We start from the raw sequence: 26,047 nt of genomic DNA on the forward strand, positions 1-26,047 counted from the left end.
GAGAAAAAATAGCTAATTAAATAATGTTTTTTAACCCTAAAAGGTCATGAAAATTCTTTCTACCAAATTGCTACTCAGGTTGAAATTTTTTCATTATAGTTTATAGAATGAAATCATGTTTCTAAAGTACAGAAATTAGCAATAGTTATACTAAAGATGATACCTTTCTAAATTATAAAAGGAATTGTAAAAGCATGTTCTTTAAATTTGGTTTGATCTGTGCATAATTTTTAATGGTTACAACAGCATAAAGAAAATTTCAGAAAAAAAAATGGAGGTATGTGATGCCCCATATTTTTTACCAAGATAAGTGACACTGCTAACAGGAGACAGCCATGTTGTTCCTGTACAAAAACTTCATCATCATCTGAATCATCATCTGAATCATCAACTGAGACAGCTCGTTCTTCAACCTGAACAGAAAAAGCTTCATGTAGCCTTTTCAATTGTGGGAGTAACTACTGATGCTGTGTGCGAGTGAAGAATCATTAGATTCTAACCAGTATAGTCTCCTACTGTCTTTGCTGATTTCAAGAAGCATAGTTGCAGCAGGTATTTACTTAATTTGAGCATGCAAATGTATTTTCATTCTGCTCATGTGAAGTCTCGTTAATGCTATTAAATATATTTCAGCACCATGACTAATCCAGTATATCTTCTTTTATCTAAAAAAAATGCATTGAACAATATAAAAAATGGCAACATAAAATATTCCAAAATATTAATTTCCACAATATATGTGTAGAGTGGGCAATATCATTGTGAATACCATACAAGTATATATGATGCTAAAATTGTAAGGAATGATCTATGCTTAAAAATGTAAGTGTACCACAGTCAAATACTATCTCAAAACACTATACTGCAGTATGTTTGTCATCTTTTGTAGGGATTTGTTTCCTTCATATGTTAGTATAGATGATAGTCACGAGTCATGACCTAGGAATTTCTTTACTGATCCTTCTGGTTCTTTCAATTCTGTGTTATTTATATTTTCCTTGTAATTTAGTAATAAGTAAATTTAGAGCGAGTGAAACTATGTTCTGTAGCCTTAACAAAACTTCTTAAGTGCATATATTTGAGATTCTTCACTCTAATGATATATATTTTTTAGTTTCTGAGTTGGGGAGGGAAATACAAGAATTTATGACTTCACGTGACACTTCACATGCTATATGCACCTCTTGCTTTGCACAGAAATGAAAATGACAATATAATCAAGGTTTTGAATCAACTGATTTCTTGTAGCAAGTACAAGAACAGTCTTATCTGGTGCGGGTAATGATAATCATGTTATTGCAACCCAAATGAACATAATATGGCACACCAATCTTCTAATGATATGAACACTGACTTTTGGAAGAATAAGAAGCAATGCCACCTTACAACATATGCTACACTGCGAATGACTTCAGACTGATAGGTACCTGATAACCATGATATCCGTAATGAAACAAGCGGAAATACAATAGAGAACCCAATAAGGGTTAACAATAATACAAAAAAAGTGCACAAACACTAGTCCACTAAGGGATAATACAATCACTAAAAGTGAACAAACTCACAAGCACAACAAGGGCCACTAAGGGCCAACACAAAGCATAAAAAATATAAATCTCTTAATAAAATGCTTAGAGAGCATTCCCACATACAAGAGAGGGAGTGCCTTTAAATAGGCACTCAGACACAAGGGGGCTGGCCCAAGTAGCCATTGGACCAACCCCAATGGCCATAATTATAGCCGTTTGGACCAGCCCAATATAAAGTACAAAAAATAAGAAGGAAAAAACTGAAAAGTAACAAAATAAAAAACAAGTCAGTCCCTAGAGGACTGACACCTATTACATAGTAAAATGAATGAAATACCCCTGATGAGTATTTCAGTTTACATACACAGAATACACACATATATATATATATGTATATGTATATATATATATATATATATATATATATATATATATATATAATTTAACACTTTCCCTCAAACTTACGGTGTGATCACCGAAAGTTTGCTAAGAAAAGATAAAAGCCGAGGTGAGGCCAAAGCTTTAGTGAAAAAAATCGGCTAGCTGACATTCCGAAGTCACATAAAGCAACATAGTTGCAGTTCATCTCTAATGTGGAGAATCTTTGCTTTGCAACCATGATATTTGGAGAAGCTTTTACACAATTCCAAGAGCCTCTACCTCTGATATCATGTATTGAAACAAGCAGAAATACAACATAGAACCCAATAAGGGTTAACATGAATACAAAAGAAGTGTACAAGCACTACTCCACCAAGTGATAATACAATCACCAAAAGAGAACAAACTCAAAAGCACAAGGGCCACTAAGGACCAACACAAAGCCTAACAAATATAAATCTCTTAATAAAATGCTTAGAAAGCATTGCTACATACGAAAGAGAGAGTACCTTTAAATAGGCACTCCAAGACACAAGGGGGCCCCAGCCCAATAGCTATAAAGTACAGAAAATAAAAAGAAAAATACAGAAAAATAACAAAATGAAAAAGGACAGGTCAGTCTCTAGAAGACTGATACCTATTACATAGTGAAATGATTGAAATACCCCTGATGGGTATTTCAGTTTACATGCACAAAATACAATATATATATATATATATATATACATATATATATATATATATATATATATATAAAATTTAACACTTCCCCTCAAACTTACGGTGTGATCACCGAAAATTTTCTAAGAATAGATAAAAACCAAGGTGATGCCAAAGCTGTAGTGAAGAAATTGACTGGCTGATATTCCAATGTCACATAAGGCAATTCAATAGTTCTTTACAATAATTCTTCTCGGACATAGTGACAATCCATCTCTGATATAGAGAATCATTGCTTGAGAATCATTGCTTTGCAACCACGATCATTGGAGAAGCTTTTACACAATCCCAAAAGCTTCTAGCTCTGTTACCATGTAATGAAACAAGCAGAGATACAATAGAGAACCCAATAAGGGTTAACAAGAATACAAAAGAAGTGCACAATCACTAATCCACCAAGGGATAATACAATCACCAGAAGAGAACAAACTCAAAAGCACAAGGGCCACTAAGGGCCAACACAAAGCGTAACACATATAAATCTCTTAATGAAATGCTTAGAAAACATTGCCACATACAAGAGAGGGAGTGCCTTTAAATAGGCACTTCAAGACACAAGGGGGCTGAGTCGGCTGACCCAACTAGCCGTTGGGACTGGTCCAATGGCTAGTTGGACCAGCCCAACAATTATAAAGTACAGAAAATAAAATGGAAAAATAGAAAAATAACAAAATGAAAAAAGACAAGTCAGTCTCTAGAGGACTGACACCTATTACATAGTGAAATGATTGAAATACCCCTGATGGGTAGTTCAGTTTACATACACAGAATATATATATATATATATATATATATATATATATATATAATGCACATGGATACTTATAATTTAACAATATCTTGAAACATCAAAGGTACTTGTGACTGCAGGGAGAACTGTCCCCTCAAGTGCAGGAGTTGAAAGAACGCTGTCCTAGAGTATGGCGAAACCCGTAGAAATATGATAGAGGTTATTTCTTGTAGAGAAGTAACAGAATAAATAGATCACCATTGCTTCTACTGCAAATCGATAAACAAGAAATTGCACAACATTTTTGAAGCGAACCACAAAACCTCAGTAGGTCTATTGTAACACAATGGTAGGCCACATCACGCACAAATATCTGAAAGAAGATGACCTTTATATTCTTCATGAAGTAACATCACTAACGGTGGATGGTTTTCACTTCAAGTTCAATCATTCAGGGAATGATTGTTTATGTTGCTACTCTTGTGACAAGCCAACTTGAAACAAGTGGCAACTGAAACCTTCCAGGGCAATGCAAACAAAATGATTCATATTACATTCCCAATTATTGCAGATAACACAACTAAACAATCCAGTGGCACTTTAAGATCAAGGTTAGACCACTAAATATATGAAAAAGGAAACTTTTAGGAGTTTGAGACTGCCTTTCATGACAACTATTAAAATAACTACAGGCTGCTCACCTTTCATGGCCAATGAAAACAGAAGCATTAATCTCACATTTTTCCAGTTACTGGTTCTCAAAAGAAAAAACAGTTAATTAGAACATGATTCTTTGGCATCAAGGTTAGACCACTAAATATCTGTAACTAGATTTCTTTTAAAAATGAAGCTTTTGAAGCTTTAAACTGCCTTCATGAAGACCTGGCAACTGGACTGCCCGTTGAGTTGGTCAATCAGAGCTTCCAACATAGGATGTTGCTACCTATAGTTATTCCTCCTTGCTTTTACGAAGCCATGTAGATTATTTATTTTGATAACACATCATAAGTTGATCAAAATACTGATTCCAACAGAATAATTTGTGCACTTCTTCAGCCACCTCGGTTAAGCATAAACCAATGAATATACATACTTGACTAAGGTGGCAAATGATGAGATGCACCCAAAATGCATGTCACACCTTCACAACAAAAATATTACAGGAAAGAAATTTCCTCCAGATATGACATCCGAATTGCTCTTAGTTTTAGCCACAGGTTATGCCATGAAAACCTACAAGATCTGAATGGAGAGAGATGAATCCCTGTGAATTTAGAAACAGAAGAGAAACAAGATAAAAAAATGCATCTATGGATGAGTACGAAATCGAACATCATGCCTGCAGTACACATTGTACATCAAGGATTGAAACTAGCCAATAGGTATCTTCAGAAGCCATGTCTCCCAAAAGGATGTAGAATTGCATCACAAACTGTAGGCTATTAAAATACTTTTGGTGTTATGGAAGATTTCTTAGTTTCGTTATGTTACATTTATAAGGTTTCTAGCATTGAAATCCTACCAGGGGCCATCCCTGTAAAAGTAAACATACAAAACGACTTGGACAGATGTAGAACTACTGAAGATTGCATACTTAAACAATTATTTAAGGGCATTGAGTGGCTGATCACAAAATTATAGGCCTCATTTGGATGATGCTAAAAGTGGGTTAAAAACCTGGTTTTAGTCAAAACCTGGATTCCAGAGTGAAACCAGGTTTTGGGTGACATTCAAAATCTGGTTTCACCTAACCAAGTTTTGGGTCAAACCTGCACAAAACCCGGTTTACGAAAAATCAGGTTAGGGTGGATTTTTCTTACCCTAACCTAGTTTATCGTGCTCCCATCACACGCACCCTCATCACCTCACACCCCTCACCCCTTTCCACCACAGTGTCGCCCCTCCCACTTCTCCGACAGTATCCAGCTGCCATCCTTCACCATTGCAGCCCGTACTCAACGTCGTGTCATCGCTGGTAACATTCTCTCTCTCTCTCTCCCTCCCTGGTTCAGGCCGCAAAAGGTCCTCAGAGTGCCCTTTTTTGGCGTAAAGTCAGAGAAGGGCGTCTGGTTGGCCTTTCTCTGGCTACCATTCATCTCTCTCTCTCTCTCTCTCTGCATGCCAGAAAATGTGTTGTGGTTCATTAATCTCTTTTTTTCTTTGCTTCTTTCTTGTATTTTCTTAAGCAAATAGTTTCAGTTTCTTTGTTGGTGTAGAAAGATGCACCGAACCCTAGGTAGAGAGAGAGAGAGAAGAGAGAGAGAGAGACGGCTGCACAGGAAGAGAAAACTCGTTAACCATTATTAGGTCTTCTCTCTATGTTAAATAGAGAGAGGCTAAAAAGGATAATTACATCTAAGCCCATTATGAAAACAAAATTTCAAATAGCCTCTAATATAAAAAGACTTAACATAAAACCACCTATTCTCAAGACTCCCCCTCAAGTTGGAGCATAGATATCAATCATGCTCAGCTTGTCACAACATTTTGAGAAATTTGGTCTAGCAAGAGGTTTTGTAAACATATTTGCAACTTGATCTTCCGACTTTAGATATTTGGTAGTGATATGACCAGCGTGAACCATATCCCTTACATAGTGGCAATCAACCTCAATGTGTTTTGTTCTATCATGAAATACAGGATTGTTCGCTATATATGTTGCAGCTTTGTTATCGCACATCATGGTCATGGGAGAGGAAACCTTCACCTGAAGATCATGAAGAACAGTACGAACCCACATCAATTCAGCAGCTGTTTGGGCCATAGCCCGATATTCTGATTCTGCACTCGACCTAGAAACCACATTTTGTTTCTTACTTCTCCAAGAAATCAAGTTGTCTCCCAGAAACACACAAAATCCTGTGGTAGATTTTCTATCCACTACAGATCCTGCATAATCAGCATCGGAATGGGCCACTATCTCCAGAGTTCCACCTTTCCTGAACAATAACCCCTTTTTAGGAGAAGATTTTAGATATCTGAGAATCATAATAGCTGCATTCCAGTGTACCTCAGTTGGTTTGTCCATAAACTGACTAACTTTGCTTACTGCTAAAGCAATATCCGGCCTGGTCACAGTTACATACAGTAGCTTCCCTACTAGGGAGCGATAGCTTTTGCTATCAACCGGTTTTGACCCTTCTTCAAACAACTGAACTTTATGGTCCATGGGAATATTTGCTGGTTTAACTCCCAACATTCCCGTTTCCTTTAATAAGTCAAGAACATACTTTCGTTGAGACAAAACCATCCCTTCACAGCTCCTGACAACTTCTATACCCAGAAAATACCTGAGTGAACCAAGGTCTTTTGTAACAAAGTGTTTTTGAAGATAAGCCTTTGTGGCTTCAATAGCTTTCACATCATCTCCTGTAAGAATGATGTCATCCATATATACTACCATAACAACTATGCCAAAGCTAGTTTTCTTTATAAATAGTGTATGATCTGTTGCTGACCTATTAAAGCCAAAGCGTGACATCACTTCAAACAATTTTTGAAACCATGCACGAGGACTTTGTTTCAAGCCATAAATCGCCTTTCTCAATCTACACACCTTCTGACACTCCCCCTCAACCTCGAATCCTGGAGGTTGTTGCATGTAAATAGTCTCAGATAAATCCATGCATTTTTCACATCTAATTGGTACAAGCTCCAACCATGTTGAACAACTACTGAGAGAACAAGACGAATGGTACCCATCCGTGCAACAAGAGAAAATGTTTCAAAGAAATCAATACCATATGTCTGAGTATACCCTTTTGCTACTAATCTGGCCTTGTACCTTTCAATAGAACCATCAGATTTGTACTTTATTGTATATACCCATTTACATCCAACAATGTGAGCCTTTGCTGGAGAATCAACTAGATCTCATGTATGCTGAGATATTAAAGCAACCATTTCTTCTTGCATAGTCAGCTTCCAGCGATTATCAAGCTCTGCCTGCTGATAGTTCAGAGGAATAGTTTCAGCAGATAAGGCTGAAATAAAAGACTTCATCTGATTTCCAATTCTGGCATCGGAGACAAAATGAGATATGGGATATAAGGTACATTGTCGTGTCCCCTTTCGTAGAGCAATAGGCCTGTTATCATCATCATGAAGATCACTATTGTCAGTAGAACTTACCTCAGGGGAAGAAGAAGATGAAGGCACTTGCGGAGGTGGAGCTCTACGCACATATACCAATGGAGGATTATGAAATCTGGAAGAGGATGAAGTTTGGTTCGGTAATGAGGGCACAAATTCTAAAGGAAAAGGAGGTACAGGTAATGGAAAAGACTCAGCTGGATCAACCTGCAGCGGGGAACCGGTACTAGAGTAATATGGAGTGGATTCCAAAAAAGATACATCCGCACTGACATACTCTCGACGAGAAATAGGATCATAACTGTTGAAGGTAAGATGAAAGGTGCAGAAACCGAGGAAGAGAGAGAGAGAAAGAGGAAGAGAGAGAGAGAGAGAGAGACGACTGGAGAATAATAGAACCTCTTAATCTCAATTAGGGCTAATCTCTATGTTAAATAGAGATAGTCCAAGGAACAAAATTACACCTAGGTCCCTCATTAAAGAATAAGATGCAAATAACCTCTAGTTTAGAAAAACTTATTTACTAAAAACATCTTAGTCTCAACACTCCCCCTCAAGCTGGAGCATAGATATCGATCATGCTCAGCTTGTCACAACACTTTGAGAAATTTGGTCTCGCCAGGGCTTTGGTAAAAACATCAGCTACTTGATCTTCGGAAGATACATGATCGGTGCAGATATACCCAGCCTGAACCAAGTCGCGAACATAGTGACAGTCAACTTCAATGTGTTTAGTCCTTTCATGAAACACTGGATTGTTGGCAATATATGTAGCAGCCCTATTGTCACACATCATCAATATAGGTAGGGATACTTTCTCCTGAAGCTCGGTTAAGACTGATTTTACCCACATAATCTCAGCTGCAGTCTGGGCCATTGCTCGGTATTCAGATTCAGCACTCGACATGGCTACAACGGTTTGTTTCTTACTCTTCCAGGTAACAAGATTTCCTCCCACAAACACACAAAATCCAGATGTTGACTTCCTATCTTCAACAGATCCTGCATAATCCGCGTCAGTGTAAGCAACAACGTCCAAAGATGGATTTCGTACCTTTACCAGGAGATGCCTTTAAGTACCGAATAACCATCATAGCTGCATCCCAGTGAACTTTTGTAGGTTTGTCCATGAACTGACTGATTTTACTCACAGCTAATGAAATGTCAGGTCTAGTAACTGTCACATATAGTAACTTACACACCAAGGATCTAAAGCTGGCACTGTCTGCATACTCAGACTTCTCATCGAACATGTGAGTTTTGGGATCCATTGGAATATTAGCTGGCTTGGCTCCTAGCATTCCAGTCTCTTTTAATAAGTCCAACACATACTTTCTTTGAGACAACACTAAGCCTTCTTTGTTTCTTGCAACTTCGATACCCAAAAAATATCGAAGGTGACCAAGATCATTAGTAACAAAGTGTTTCTGAAGATGATCTTTTGTGGCATAAATATCTTGGGCACTGCTGCCTGTTAATATGATGTCATCGACATATACCACCATAACAACAATTCCAGCACTGGTTTTCTTGATGAACAAGGAGTGATCTGAAGCTGACCTGACAAAGCCAAACCTAGACATGACCTCAAATAATTTGTGAAACCATGCCCTTGGACTCTGCTTCAGGCCATAAATAGCCTTCTTCAACTTGCACACCTTCTTACACTCCCCCTGAACCTCAAAGCCTGGGGGTTGTTGCATGTAGACCGTTTCCTGCAAATCCTCATACAAAAAGGCATTCTTGACATCCAACTGAAACAAGGGCCATCCATGGTGCACAACAACAGAAAGAACAAGACAAATAGTGTCAAGACGAGCAACTGGGGAGAAAGTTTCAAAAAAGTCAACACCATAAGTCTGAGTATAACCTTTTGCAACCAACCGGGCTTTGTACCGTTCAATTGACCCATCCGAGTTATATTTAATGGTATATACCCATTTGCAGCCAACAATATCTGCTTCAGTTGGAGGAGCCACCAAATCCCAAGTGCCCCTAGAACATAGGGCATCCATCTCATCCTTCATAGCCTGCATCCATTTGGGGTCGAATAGAGCCTGACTGTGATGAAGCGGAACAGAGGAGGCAGACAAAGCCGAGATAAACTTCTTCATAGAAGCCCCAAGATTAACTTCAGAAACAAACTGAGAAATGGGATGAAGGGTGCACTGTCTTTTCCCTTTTCGCAGAGCAATAGGAAGATCCTCATCAATAGCAGAAACTTCAGTATGCTCAGTGATACTTGCCTCAGGAGAAGAAGATAATGGGGGCATGGAGGTAGGGGGTAACCTGTGAGTATACACTATAGGAGGGTTTCTGTATCGAGACTCCCCAGAAGATGGAGTCACAGGCTTTGGAGTGAACGACTCTAAAGGAAAAGGGGGAATTGGCAGAGTAAAAACATCACCTTGACTCTCTTGTAACCTTGGAGTAGTACTCGAAAAATAAGGAATAAACTCAAAGAAGGTAACGTTCGCACTGACATACTCTTTATGAGATATAGGGTCATAGCAACGATATCCTTTTTGGTTCTTAGGATACCCAAGGAAAACACATTTAATAGACTGCGCAGCAAGTTTATCTCGATCAGGACCCAGCTTATGCACAAAACACACGCATCCAAAAACTTTAGGAGGGATAGGAAAGAGAGGAGCCTCTGGATGGAGAATTTGAATTGGGATCTGGTCTTCTATAGAACTGGACGACATGCGATTTATAAGAAACCCCGCTGTCAAAACCGCATCGCCCCAGTATGTAGCAGGCATATTGGATTGAATCATAAGGCACCGAGCAACATTAAGGATTTGTCTATGTTTCCTCTCAGCCACCTCATTTTGTTGGGAGGTATGGGGACATGTAAATTGAGGTTGAATCCCATTTCCTGAGTAGAATTGAAGTAAGTCTTTGGATTTGAACTCAAGAGCATTATCAGTGCGAACAATTTTAACACATATGTCAAATTGAGTTTTTATCTCTGCAATTAAAGATTTAAGAATGCCAGGACCTTGAGACCGATCTTTTAACAGGAACACCCACGATAGTCTTGAGAAGTCAACAATAACTAGATAATAACGACATTGAGACCTATTAGGAATCCGACTCGGACCCCACACATCTACATGAAGAAGATTAAACAATCCTTGACTTGATGGACTCTGACTGGAGGGAAAAGAGCTTCGACAATGTTTTCCCAATTGACATGTTTCACACTGAAAAGAAACTGAGGAAGGTATATGAGGAATGACACGACGAAGTTTTGTCACTGGAAGGTGACCCAAACGATGATGCCACAATAAAGGACTTGAGGATGATGTAACAGCAGAGTGGGCCGAAACCTCTGGTTGGTGAAGGTAATACAGACCACCTTCCTCATAGCCACCGCCAATCCTTCTCCCCGTCAGCAAGTCCTGAAAGGTGCATCCCATAGGATCAAAAATCACTCTACAATTCAACTCTTTTGTCATTCGACTGACTGATAATAAATTTTGTGGAAATGAAGGAGCATGAAGAACATGTGACAATTGAAGATTAGGGGTAATAGACATGTTTCCCTGCCCTACAATTGGGGACGAGCTACCATCAGCAAGACGTACCCCTTTTTGACCTGTCACAGGTTTTAAACTCAAAAAATTGCTCGAGTTTCCGCACAAGTGACCAGAGGCTCCAGAATCAATAACCCACCTACCACCTTGAGCAGATAGGCCATCACTTGCCAAGCACACAACCTCCGCAACCTCCGCAACAAAAGACTTTGAATTGGATGATCGTAAAGCAAGGAGCTCGTCATATTCAGCCCTGCTAAGAGTTACACAATCATTGGAGGAATCTGCATCTGATTTAACCACTTGAGCCATAATATAAACTAATGGGCTTGATTCACAAAATGCAGGAGCAACCACACGCGCATACCCACAATCAACAGCAAGCCTGAGTATATCAAGTTTTGACTTCACCAATGAAATCTGAGAAACACGACCTTCGACTGTTCAGATCCAAACTCCAAATATAATTTTAAAGAAACTTGACCAAAACCTTTCACCTCAACCAAGGATGACTATAGGCTGTAAATCAAGATCACACATCCAACACGACTTAGAGTGTGTTATCATCACACATTCGCCACTACGACAACCAGTAGCAGCATCCAAGACACGACTTAGAGTGTGATACCGCAGTGCCCAACACAGAATTCCACTTCAAGGGACACGGTTCCCACAAACAGAATAATTTTTTTTTTTTCGCACAACAGGGAATCACGCCTGCTGATTAAAAAAAAACTTATTAACATGCAGTTTTCAAAAGTCAGCTGTGTCAAAAGGGTCACGACACAACACCCAGCTTCTTGCTAAGTCAAAAAGATCACTACACAGCATCCAGCTGCTTGCTAAATACTTTTAACTCACAACATCTGCTCCCAGCCATATACCTCATGACAGCAAAAAAAAATTTCCAATTTCATGACTTCTGCACAACACTTGTACTTATCAACATAGATAAAGATATTCACGACAGCTGCGTATTTATCAACATAAATAAAGGAACTCACGACAGCAACTCTCAGCAATATAAATCACGACAGCCAAAATAAAATCAGTTTCACGATACTATGTTAGAGCTTTAATGGAGTAAAACTATTGAGATGCTTACACTCCAGCAAATCAATATTTGATAGGCGCAAGCACACCAAGTTGGGAACCAAGGTGCAGATCTGCAGTAGACAACTTCAACTACACCAAAACGAATATCAGATCTGAATATGATCTGATTTAATATTACCACGTCAACCCACAAGAACAGCAACCCACGTCACCACAAAGACCGTTGATCACCAGCACCACAACGATAATAACAGCAGCAACTCACGACCACAACAGATCAGATCTGATCACCATCTTTAACACGCCTGCAATGGAGACAGATCTGGTCCACACCGTGCGACAGGTTCTAAATCACCACCAACTGCAACATCGTCAATGCCAAAACTTCAATACCCAGATATCCACCTGCTGCTCCAGCTTGCCAAATCACAACGATCCATCTTCAATAGATTTCCAAACTGCTCCCAGATTTGGCTTCAGATCTGAGTCACGACCTCTAGTCAATAGTTGTGACTAGGTCTGACTGCAGATCTGTAGCCAGGTCTGATCTTCACACAGAAGGACCGACTATCCGATGAGATGTTGCTCGAAGGAAGATGATGCTGGAACTTAGGCACCCAAGGTCGCACGCTGCTCTGATACCATGTTGAAGGTAAGATGAAAGGCGCAGAAACCGAGGAAGAGAGAGAGAGAGAGAGAGAGAGAGAGAGAGAGAGAGAGAGAGAGACGACTGGAGAATAATAGAACCTCTTAATCTCAATTAGGGCTAATCTCTATGTTAAATAGAGATAGTCCAAGGAACAAAATTACACCTAGGTCCCTCATTAAAGAATAAGATGCAAATAACCTCTAGTTTAGAAAAACTTATTTACTAAAAACATCTTAGTCTCAACAATAACATCGATATCCCTTTTGATTTTTTGGGATAACCTATAAATATGCATTTTGTAGCTTGAGCAACTAATTTATCACAGTGAGGGCTAAGTTTGTGTACAAAACAAACACATCCAAATATTTTGGGCGAGAAGGAGAAGAGTGGAGTATTGGGTTTTAGGATATGAAATGGAATTTGATCACCCACAGAAGGCGAATGCATGCGGTTGATCAGATAGCAAGCAATTGTAATCGCATCACCCCAGTATAACGCAGGAACATTGGATTGAATCATAATAGTCCTGGCAACATCAAGCAGGTGCCGATGTTTTCGCTCAGCCACCTCCATTTTGTTGAGATGAATAGGCATAGGAAGTTTGGGGTTGGATGCCATTATCTTGGTAAAATTGTAACAGACCTTTTGATTTAAACTCGAGAGCATTATCAGTGCGAACAATCTTGACAATAGATTCAAACTGAGTTTTTATTTCAAGAATTAAGGATTTGATAATACTTGAAACTTCAGATCGTTTCTTTATTAAAAACACCCATGACAACTTAGAGAAATCATCAACAATAACTAGATAGTATCGAGACTGAGTCGTAGTAGGAATAAGAAGTTCAAAGACTTTATTACTAGACTGACTCTGACTCGAAGAGAACGAACTTTGATGATGCTTGCCCAGCTGACATGCTTCACACTGAAATGATGTGGTGGAAGGAATATGAGGAAAGACCGAACGAAGCTTTGACAATAAAGGATGACCAAGACGACGATGCCACTGAACAAGACTGAATGAATGTTCCACTGCATCATGAACATTACCCATTGGATGATGTAGGTAGTAAACTCCATTTTCTTCATAGCCTCCACCAATCTTCTTCCCCATCAGCAAATCCTGAAAATGACAACCCATCGGATCAAATATTACTCTACAGTTTTGTTCTTTTATAAGGCAACTAACAGAGAGTAAACTTTGAGGAAATTTTGGAGCATGAAGAACATTTTTCAACTGTAATGAGGAGCATATAGAAATATTTCCCTGACCAACAACCGGGGAGGAGCTCCCATCGGCTAATGAGACTCTTCGCTGAGCATTAATATCCTTTAGATCTGAAAAAACAAGTGAATTTCCACACAAATGTCTGGATGCACCAGAGTCAATAATCCACTTACTGTCAGTCGGATGAAGATGATTTTCGGTTGAATAAGCAACACCAGCTACAGGAGGGGTGGAACTCAAAGAACGAAGAGCTATCAGCTCATCATATTCAGCACGACTGAGGGTGATACTACTGTCACTTGCAGAGATATTTTTCTGTGCCTTTGTTGCCTCGAGGGTAGTAACATTTGCTTTTGGAGCATATGACTTTGATGAAGAAGAGGTTGGCCGACCATGCTTATCCCAACAACGATCTTCTAAATGTTCAGATTTTCCACAAAAAGTACATTGAAGCTTTCCTCTGCCTCCCATACCTCGTCCACGACCTCGTCCTCTGATATGCTGAAGATTTCCACGCCCATAACCAGATGAGACAGCTAGAGCAGATGACTGAGTCACAGGCTGAGATTGTGGAAGAGAGATCGCAAGTCTACTCAGACGATTATATGCCTCAGCAAGTGTAGGTATCTGAACCAGTCGACATTTGAACTTTTGCAACAGAGAATTCTGAAGATAAACCTGTAAGAAACCGAGCAACCATAGTTTGTTCTTGATGATCCTTTTGTTTCGAACAACAGAGGGGTCTGTGAGCATTAAGTCTTTCAAAGACAGCTTTGACGGAGGCATAGTACTGGGCCAAAGTTTGATCTCCCTGCTGTAAATTATATATTTCATGTTCAACTTGCAGGATACGACTCACATTAGTCTCTTGTGAGTACGTATCTCAAAGATTGTCCCACATCTGTTTGGTTGTATTATAGTAAATTAAACCATCTGCAATATGGGGTTCGACACTATTCATAATCCATGACATAACTATGTCATTATCTTCATCCCAGGTAACATATTTTCCCACTTTTTCAGTGGGTTCGTCTTCCAACAAGATATGTTTTCTACGATTTCCAGATACCGACATCATAAATGTTCTGGACCACCTGGCATAGTTAGTTTCATTCAATCTAACAGAAGAGCCGTACGAAAAGGGATTGACAAATGCCTTATACTCTCCAATATTTTCTAATTTGGAATCACATTTCGAAGTTTCAGCCATACTTCTGTTTCAGCAAAAAAACTGGACAGACTTCAATCAACACAAGGAAAACGTGTGTTACACTCACACACCAACCAATATTGCAATCAACAGCTGTTCACACACACAAAAAAGACCACGACAGTAAAGAATAGCAGCCCACAACAAGGGTACTTTTCCAGCATAGCAGGGAATCTAGCCTGCAGTTTCCACGACACTAGTGAACAACAACCCACAAACATGAATAATAGTTTAATTTTTTTTTCAGCACATCAGTGAATCATGACCAACATAACTCTGCATACGCAAAACTTGTTTTTCAGCACATCAGTGAATCACGACCAACATACCTCTGCATACGCAGAACCTGAATCATAACAGAGGCTGCTCCCCAGACATATACAACTCGACAGACAGTCATATTTCAATCACGAGCAACACCACTACGAGTTTGATTGTCGTTTCTTCCAAATACCAGGAAGTCACGACATGAAATCACGAAACAGAAAAAAAAACCCATGACAAGGAGATTGTAGCTGGCCCAAACATCAGGGTATCACGGCTGAAATAAAACTCGGCACCAGGGAGTCACGGCAAGCCAAACATTCGGCACCAGGGAATGAAATAAAACTCGGCAACAGAGAATCATGGCAGGAACTCACAAAAAAAAACTCGACAACAGGGAGTCACGGCAAAGCAAAAACAAACACCGAGGAGCTACCAAACCAACAACAAGCATCCACGACCAGCAGCACGCCTAGATCTGTCATCAGATCTTAAAAAAAAAATTAACCGCTGATCTGATTGGAAAAATATTTTCGTTGGATCGTAGTTTGATCACGATCGATCACGCTCCCACGATCGACTGTGCTTTGATCACAATCAATCATGCTCCCACGATCGACTGGGCTTTGATACCATGTAGAAAGATGCACCGAACCCTAGGTAGAGAGAAAGAGAGAGAGAAGAGAGAGAGAGAGAGGCGGCTGCACAGGAAGAGAAAACTCGTTAACCATTGTTAGGTCTTCTCTCTATGTTAAATAGAGAGAGGCTAAAAAGAATAATTACTTCTAAGCCCATTATGAAAACAAAATTTCAAATAGCCTCTAATATAAAAAAGACTTAACATAAAACCACCTATTCTCAACCGTTGGTATTTGACTTTTTTTTTATCATTTCTGCTGTTTTACTCCATTCTAGTGTAATTTGTTTCCGTATATCGTTTTGAATGAAAATATTTGTTTCATTTCTTTGTTGGCAGTTCTTGAATGTCACAATTGTGACTTGCCCATGCTTCTCAGGGCATGTCTAGAGGTATTCATTGAATTTCTCCCATGTTTTTCATGAAATTTTGATGTTTATGTTGGGATAAACCACCACGTTGGTGGTGGTTACCCACGATGTGGATAATGCCCCCCCCCCCCCCCCCACGAAAGGTGTTCTTTCCATTAAACCCGCACAAAATCAGGGGGGAACGGTTGCACAAACCGTTCCCACTTTGTGCCTATAAAGGGGTTGTTAAAACATATGTAATAATACCATAATACCCGATAGGGGTATTATGGTCATTTCACAAAGTACCCCATAGGGGTACTTATTTTGTTTCTCTTATTTTACTGTTTTTTATTTTTATTTTTATTTTTTTAATATGTATTTTTTGGATACCGAAAAGGGGCCCCACAATGGAGTCGTTAACGACTCTATTGGGAGCCCCTTTGGTCTCCCTTTCTTATAAATAGGGGGAACCCCCATGTATGTTGTATTGCTCTTGAGAGCTCCTCTTCAATAATAGTGATATTATTTTTTATGTGTGTAGCCTTTTTATAAGGCCCTTTGTATATCCCTTAGTGGATTTCCTCTCTTGTGCTTGTTGCACTTGTCCGTGTGGGACATAGTGAATGCTTTAGCATTCTTGGTTTCTTCCGCTTATTTCATTACATGGTATCAGAGCCATAAGATCTACTAAAGGTAAAATCTTGTCTCTCTCTACTTCCTTTCTTTCTCACATCTTCATTGTGTAGCAATGGAAGTCAAGATCGATCTATCATTCAAACTCAATGAAAAAAATTACATGATGTGGGCATCCGCAATGGAGAATAATCTCAAAGGCAAGAAGCTTTGGGGTTATGTAATGGGAACCGTTCCGGAACCCCAACTTAATCTCACAAAGATGGAAGGAGATCAAGAGAAAGCACTTGAAGGCGATGCTCGTCTCAAGGCCATTGAAGATTATAATCATCAAATGGAAGATTGGGAGAGCAACCATGCAAAAATCCTAGCATGGTTTATGAATAATGTCGAACTTAAGGTATGTGCAAATATTGCAAAATTCTGCCGGGCAAATGAAGCTTGGTTTTTATGAAGGGTATGTTTACCCAAAAGGATCTTGCAAGAGCTTATTTCTTGCAAGAAAAAGTAAGAACCACAAAACAAGGTGACATGAGCATACAAGATTACTATAGTGCTCTAAATCCTTTGTGGGATGAATTGGCTCTTTTAGAGCCTAAATGGGTATCTATGGAGGATGTGGTTCTAAGACAAAAACAAATGGAACAAGATAGATTGTTTCAATTTTTATTTGGGCTTCGTCCCGAATTTGAACAAGTGAGATCCTCACTTCTCCATAGATCCACGTTTCCTCCCTTAGAAGAGGCTATTGCCGAGATTACTCAAGAAGAGACTAGGCATATCATGGGTAAAAGCATAGAGGAAGTTCTTGCCCTATCTAAACCCGACAATCATGTTAAAACATACAAACCACCTCATTTTGGTAAGCAAGGGAGTGGTGGAAGAAAAATGATTATATGTCACCATTGTTATGAGCCGGGACATATTAAACCCGTTTGCCCAAAGCTAAATGGGGCATTCAAGCCAAAGGTGGATTCCGTTGAAGAATCCACCACCAAAGAAGATGACGGCAAGAACGGGGATCTCAAAGATACTCTTGGACAAATCTCCTTGGCTCTTCAACAAATTCTAAAGGTCACTTCTTCCACCTCCGGTGCCGCCATTACCTCATCATCACCTCCCGGTACGTACTCTTGGATTTTAGATTCCGGAGCCTCTTTTCACATGACTCCTCATGAAAATGCATTAACCAATGTGCACGCCAATTCAAAATTATCTTGTGTCTCTACGGCCGATGGAACTTTTCTCAAAATAAATGGTATTGGAACTCTTGATTCTAAAAATATTCAAAATTTTCTTGTTCCAAAAGTTAGAATAGTTCCTAAATTAAATCTTAACCTCTTTTCCGTTTCTCAAATAGCCGACCATGGATCTGAAATATCTTTCTCATCCCAAGGGTGCTTTGTGCAGGATCTCCGGTCCGGGAAGCGGATTGGGCAAGGCCATAGGAAGGGAGACCTTTATTTTATGGATAACTTAACACTTCCAAATACCTCATTTTGTACTTATGTCCAAGACAAAAATATTGAAACTTGGCATAAAAGACTTGGACATCCAAGTTACTCAAAAATGTATCTTTTTCCTTTTGGAAACAAGTTTTGTAAAGAAAAATATATCAATTGCAAAGATTGCATTTTTGGAAAAATGAAGTCTACTCCTTTTCCTATTAGAACCTTTGTGACAACATGACCTTTTGAATTGATGCATTCCGATGTATGGGGACCATCTTCGGTTTTATCCAAAGGTGGTTATTCGTATTATGTTACGTTTATTGATGATTATACTAGATACGTATGGATTTATTTCCTTAAGGCTAAATCGGAAGTTTTTAACTTCTTCAAAGAATTTCATGCAAAAGTTCAAAATCAATTTCAAAGTCAAATATCCATTCTTAGATCCGATTCGGGTGGAGAGTACTTATCAAATGATTTTCAATCATATCTAAAACAACATGGCATTTGTCATCAAAAATCTTGCCCAAGGACTCCTCAACAAAACGGTCTAGCGGAGAGAAAACATAGACATATTTTAGAAACCACTAGATCCTTACTCATTTCTAAAAATATTCCTAAAAATTTTTGGGCCGAAGCCGTGTTGACCTCCACCTATTTAATCAATAGGATGCCATCTTCAAAATTGAATAATATCTCTCCTTATGAAAAACTTTTCAATATGACACCCGACTACAATCGTCTTCGTATTTTTGGGTGTAAATGCTTTGTTCTTTTGCATAAAAGAGATAAATTGTCACCTAAAGCAACAGAATGCGTATTTTTAGGATATGGTGAAAATCAAAAGGGCTGTAGATGCTTTGACTATAAGAACAATAAATTATTTGTTTCCAAAGATGTGACGTTTTTAGAAGATGAAAATGGATTTGAAATTTTGGAAAAACCAAATGAAATTGATTATATGTTTATCAATGATCTTTTAGAAGACTCAAATGATGATCTTTTGAGTCATCCGGAATCTTTAGAAAATACTCATGATAATGATGTATCACCAACTAATGGTGACAATCTCCAAGTATACACTCGGCGTGAGGAAGCACAACCTATTAGTGCTTTAGAAAAATTCTTGCGGCTTAATGAACCCCTAGAAGAAACCTCTCTTAGGCGTTCTTCTAGAGAATCCATTCCACCAAATAGGTTTGTCTCATATGAAACTCTCTCACCTAAATATAGAGCTTGTCTAATTGCCTTGCATTCTTACTATGAACCTTCCCACTATAATCAAGCAAAAAATATTCCTCATTGGGTTGAAGCAATGAAAGTTGAACTAGATGCTTTAAATAAGGCTAAAACTTGGGAAATAGTTCATCTTCCTCCAAATAAAAAAGCTATAGGATGTCGATGGGTCTACAAAGTCAAAACAAAAAGTGATGGTTCCCTAGAACGTTATAAAGCTAGATTAGTTGCTAAGGGATATTCACAAGAATATGGCATCGATTATGAGGAGACTTTTGCCCCCGTGGCTCGCATGACAAGTGTTAGAACTCTAATTGCAGTGGCATCATCTAAGAAATGGCCTATATTTCAATTAGATGTTAAAAATGCCTTTCTTAATGGTCAGTTGAATGAAGAAGTATATATGGACCCTCCGTCGGGAATTAATGTTAACCAAGGTCAAACTCTTCGGTTATTAAAAGCTTTATATGGTCTTAAACAAGCCCCTAAGGCTTGGTATGATAGATTTAGTGCTATCATGTTAAAATTGGGATTTCGTTCATGTTATACTGACACTGCTCTCTTTGTTAAACGTGCAGGTAATAGTATCATCATCCTTCTGCTTTATGTTGATGATATGATCATCACTGGCAATGATGAAAGTGGTATTCTTAATGTTAAAAATATGTTAAAACATAATTTTGATATGTCTGATCTGGGTTTTCTCAGGTACTTTCTTGGTATAGAAGTAGCATACTCTCCTCGAGGGTATATACTATCACAAATGAAGCTTGCTGCAGACATATGTTCCAAATTTGGGATTTCAGATGACAAAAAGGTGGAGACTCTCGAGGTTATCAATGCTAAACTACGACTGGAGGATGGAGTTCTGCTGGATGATCCTACGCCCTACAGGCAACTCATAGGCTCACTCACCTATCTGACTATCACCAGGCCGGATATTGCTCATGCTGTGCACTCTGCAAGTCAATTTTAGCATGCTCCTACATCTGTGCATATGAGTGCTGTGCTCCGGATCATTCGATACATCAAAAATACTTTGACTAAAGGGCTATTCCTATCCTCAATCTCTTCCTTAGACTTACTGGCTTATACTGATGCTGACTGGGGAGGAAACCCAAATGATCGAATCTCAACTACTGGCTTTTGTGTTTTTCTAGGAGATTCGCTAATTGCTTGGAGGTGCAAGAAATAGCAGAAAGTCTCGTTGTCTTCTACTGAAGTAGAATACAGGGCTATGGCAACCAATGGAGCTTGTGTGGCTTCGAAGTCTTCTTCAAGATATGGGAGTCGAAATTACCGGTGCTTCGAAGCTTTGTTGCGACAACAAAAGTGCCATCTATATTGCCAGCAACCACACCTTTCATGAAAGAACTAAACATATTGAGATGGACTGTCATTATGTACGTGATGAATATCTTCGTGGGACAGTTACACTGCCATATGTCACTTCAGAATATCAACTTGCAGATTTCTTTACCAAGATTTCTTTACCAAAGCCCTGCCTGCTCCTCGCTTCTTGTTCCTTCTTGGCAAACTTTCGGTCATTCCCCCGTAAAGTTTGAGGGGGGGGTGTTAAAACATATGTAATAATACCATAATACCCGATAGGGGTATTATGGTCATTTCACAAAGTACCCCATAGGGGTACTTATTTTGTTTCTCTTATTTTACTGTTTTTTATTTTTATTTTTATTTTTTTAATATGTATTTTTTGGATACCGAAAAGGGGCCCACAATGGAGTCGTTGGGGCCCCCAACGGTCACATATGTGACCGTTGGGGGCTCCCAACGACTCTATTGGGAGCCCCTTTGGTCTCCCTTTCTTATAAATAGGGGGAACCCCCCATGTATGTTGTATTGCTCTTGAGAGCTCCTCTTCAATAATAGTGATATTATTTTTCATGTGTGTAGCCTTTTTATAAGGCCCTTTGTATATCCCTTAGTGGATTTCCTCTCTTGTGCTTGTTGCACTTGTCCGTGTGGGACATAGTGAATGCTTTAGCATTCTTGGTTTCTTCCACTTATTTCATTACAGGGGTATCATGAGCGACCCCCGAGCACGAAAAATACATAGTGAAAAACAGAAGGAAATAAAACATCAGAGTTTTACCTTCATTCAGTGTTTTTCCATACGGGTGAGGGAACATGTGCTGCTCACCGACTGCATACGACATCCTGAGCTCATGGAGGGCCGCAGTCTGGTTGAGGAGAAGCCTTCCTCTGCACCAGCAACCACCAACGGCTTCTCCTACTCCGGTCGTCGCCGCCAGCCATCGATACTGGTTCACCGATGGCGGCATCATGTACGTTTTTTCTGCTGTTTTCTGTTTGTGCGCAGGCCGACCCCAACAATGGGTTGTGGGCCCACGCTTCCGCTGTGCCTATGCCCGTCAGATCGGAGTTTTCCGGCAAGATTGCCAGCTGACGTCTACCCGACAAAAACCCCTTTTATTGTCGACTTTCACGGGGTCAACCCTTTTCTTTTAAGGGCCGAAAGGGGGGTTTGCATCTAGCAGGTCTTGGCCGGTGATCCATCGCCCTTCTTTTCGGTGATGCTGATTGTTTCCCTTTTTTTTCTTTCTTCATCAGGGCACTGCAGAGCCGCCGCGGACGACTGTTGAGTCATCAAATCTCTGCACTTTTGCCGTGGTTGCAGTTGCCCCACCGTCGAAAGCCAGTGACCATTGGACCACTGATGGTGGTGGCTGCCGCCTCCTTGCCGCCAGGGTCGCCGACAATCGTTTGATTGCCAGACCGCCGGAGCCGGTGGCAGCGATCTGCATCAGGGGAGAGAGAAGGAAAGAGGCAAAATAGGGTTTCAGAAACCCTATTTCGCGTTTTAGGTTTCATTTTAAACTGTCTTCGAGTCGGGTCCATTTTTGGATCCGAACCCGCCCCACTCGAACTAATCCATAAGGCTCATCTGGATCAGATCCGGGATTCGGGTGGGGGACCCATTCTGATTCGATCCATGACCCACATTTTTTGGATTCAGATCGGATCCATAACTGGACTCGATCCATATTACCCGACCCGATCCATAAAAGCTTCTTCGAATCAGATCTGGTTCTCGGGTAATGGATCCAAAATCCTTTTGACCCCGACCCGTTATGATTTAGGATTCGGATCGGGTCTGAGAGATTCATTTTGGATCTCTGAAACCACACCCAATCCATCAAGATCCTTCAGATCAGGTTGCAGTTTAGACTCGGATCTGATGACTCGTACAGATCCATGAAATTGATTCAGATCGGATCCGGATACAGGTCGTTGGGTCTCAGATCCTGAATCCGAACATCATTCTCTGGATCGGATCCAGGTCAATCGGGTCTGGTTCTTTCAGTAGCAGATCCAGAATCCGGTTAAAACCGGATTATACGGTTCTGGATCAGCTTGATAGAACTGATCCAATCGGCCTGTAACAGAGACCGAACCGGTTCAACCGGTTTGGCCTATTTTTGAATCGATCCGGATCTCTCTGAAACCGGTTCTCAGACAACTGAGACCGGTTCACTGTTGCAGAGACCGATTCAGATTGTTATAGACCCGGTTCGGTACCTTTTTTGAACCGATTCAAAGGTTTTTATCACCAGTTCATATGGTTTTAGAACCGATTCAGGGGGTTTATGACTGGTTCATACAGTTTTCGGATTGGTTCATGGGTCATATGACCGGTTTATCTGGTTTTAGGACCGGTTTGAGGGTCTTAATGACCGGTTCATACAGTTTTCAGACTGGTTCATGGGTCATATGATCGATTTATCTAGTTTTTGGACCGTTTTGGGGGTTATTTGACCGGTTTCTTGCGTTTTGAGACTGAGTTAAGGTATTATTTTCATATTGGCATTAAGGATAGCTAGATGACTTAGTATATTCACGTCACCAAAGTGACTGAATACACGTATGTCATCAAAGAATTTCAATACTATCATTCAGTTTAAGCTAATATCAACATTGTACTTAGATTCATGAAACGATAAACGACCCAAATGTAGTTTTATTGTGTTTGAAATTTAAGTAGGGTAAAATAAGGTAAATGTGTTGAGATATATCACACATGTATTTCCAATGGTACCTTGTGTCGATGGTCTAACTTCACAAGAACCTTAGTTTTACCGAATATGGTCAGTAGGCGAAGTGGTTTCGCGTGTCGGAGGTCTTACCAAAGTAGGACTTCGATGACCCCCTTCACTCGCCTGGAAATAAGCATATTAAGGGCCTTTATTTTTTTGCTTTTTCCATTAAAGTTTTAGTCTCGTACGAATGTCCTTTTGATACATGTCGTTTGTCATGCAACCTCTAGTTTTGTGATTTTAGATGGCTCCAACTGTATACCTTTTCTAGATTGATCGAATTTTAGTGATTGGAATGAGACTCTTCTCTTTACATTAGGGTATATGGATTTAGATATGACCCTAAGGATAGATGAACCTGATGCCCTGACTGATCAAAGCACTACTGATCAAAAAAGTGCTTTTGAGAAGTGGGAGCGCTCGAATAGACTTAGCCTGTTGCTTTTGCAATCTAAGGTGACTAAGAATATTCGAAGTGGCATCTCGCAGTGCAGGACAGTGAGAAAATTTCTGAGTGCTATTGAAGTACAATTCGTGAGTTCAAATAAGGTCAGAGTCAGTACCTTGATGTCAAAGCTCATATCTATGAAATATACTAGAGGGAAAAACATTCGCCAATACATTTTGGAGATGAGAAACATAATGTCTCAACTAAATGACATGAAGCTCACCATCTCTGATTCTTTCCTAGTGCATTTAGTTTTAGCATCCTTACCCTTTGAATACAGACCTTTCAAAATCTCTTACAACACACATAATGATGAATGAGCATTTAATGAACTTATGTTCAAGTGTGTTGAAGAAGAAGAGAGGTTGAAAGGAGAGAAGGTGCAGAGTGCATATATGGCTTCTTATACATCCAAGGTAGGACCACGAAAGAATGCATTTAAAAGAAATGCTAGGAATAAACCAATAGGAGATAAGACATCCCAAGACAAACAATCTGACTCTGCTCCCATAAGGTGTTTCTTTTGCAAGAAGAAGGGACACAGGAAGACAGATTGCATAAAGCACAAAAAGTGGTTGGAAAAGAGAGGTAATTTGTCATTTGTTTCTCATGAATGTAATTTATTATAAATTTCTGAAAATAGCTGGTGGATTGATTCTGGTGTTACTGTTCATATTTTCAACTGTCTACAGTTGTTCCTGAGCAGAAGGAAACCAACAATGCATGAGAAGAACATCTATTCGAGAAACAAGATGCGTTCACATGTGAAGGGTGTTGGAACCTGAAAGATTACTCTAGATACAAGCGTAGTTTTAGATCTTCATGATGTCTTTTATATTCCATCATATAGTAGAAACTTAATTTCAATTTCGAAGTTGGATAAATTTGGATATTGTTTTAAGTTTGAAAATTTCAAATTGATTATTTATAGAAATTCAATTGAAATTGGTTCTGCATCAGTTTATGATGATTTGTATAGATTAAACGTGAAGATCCAAACTCAGGAGTCCCTGACTTCTGAATACGCATTGGTTGGAAATAAACGTAGCTTGATAAATGATAAATCTTACATGCTTTGGCATCGAAGATTGGGTCATATCTCTGAAAAGAGAATAAAGAGACTCGTAAATGAAGGGATCTTGAAATCTCTAGATTTTACCGACAATGATTCATGTGTTGATTATATAAAGGCTAAGCATACAAACACATATAAAGAGGGTGCCAACGCAGTAGTGAGATATTAAAGATAGTTCATACGGATGTATGTGGCCGTTTACTTCCTGTTACACAGGCGAAAAATATTGTCACTTTTATTGATGACTATTCACAGTATATGTATCTCTATTTGATTTTTGAAAAATCTGATATTTTTCAAATGTTTAAAGAATTTAAGAAAGAAGTAGAGAAACAAACTGATAAAGTTATTAAAATAGTCAGGTCTGATAGATGTGGCGAATATTATGATAGGTTTACTGAGATGGGGCAAAGGGAAAGACCATTAGCACGTTTTCTTAAAGAGGAAGGCATTGTGTCTCAATATACCATGCTTGGTAGTGCCTATCAGTCTGGTGTAGCTGAAAGGAGAAATCGTATGCTTAAAGAAATGATCAGAGCCATGTTGAATTATTCAATACTTCCCATGAAGTTGTGGAGTGAAGCCTTAAGGACTGCTGTGCATATTTTAAATAAGGTACTTACAAAATCTGTGCCTAGAACTCTTTATGAGTTGTAGAGAGGTAGGAAACCATCTCTGTCTTATATGCACATATGAGGATGTCCTGCAGATGCTAAGTTGTATAACCCCCACATTAA

The 26,047-nt window shown here is 39.4% G+C and overlaps 1 protein-coding gene across 1 annotated transcript in view; it reads left to right on the plus strand.

Moving 5' to 3' along the window:
- Positions 1–219: 219 nt before the first annotated feature.
- The window catches only part of LOC149841609 (transcription factor RAX1-like), a 31,447-nt gene continuing 5,619 nt past the window's right edge, over positions 220–26,047 (plus strand). Inside the window, exon 1 of the mRNA XM_089998583.1 lies at positions 220–552. Within this exon, the coding sequence (XP_089854709.1) occupies positions 465–552 (88 nt within the window). The 5' untranslated portion in view covers positions 220–464. The remainder of the gene's footprint in view (positions 553–26,047) is intronic.

Source organism: Nuphar pumila, chromosome 3, assembly GCF_984573655.1.
Source record: "Nuphar pumila chromosome 3, dmNupPumi1.hap1.1, whole genome shotgun sequence".
Lineage (NCBI taxonomy): Eukaryota > Viridiplantae > Streptophyta > Magnoliopsida > Nymphaeales > Nymphaeaceae > Nuphar > Nuphar pumila.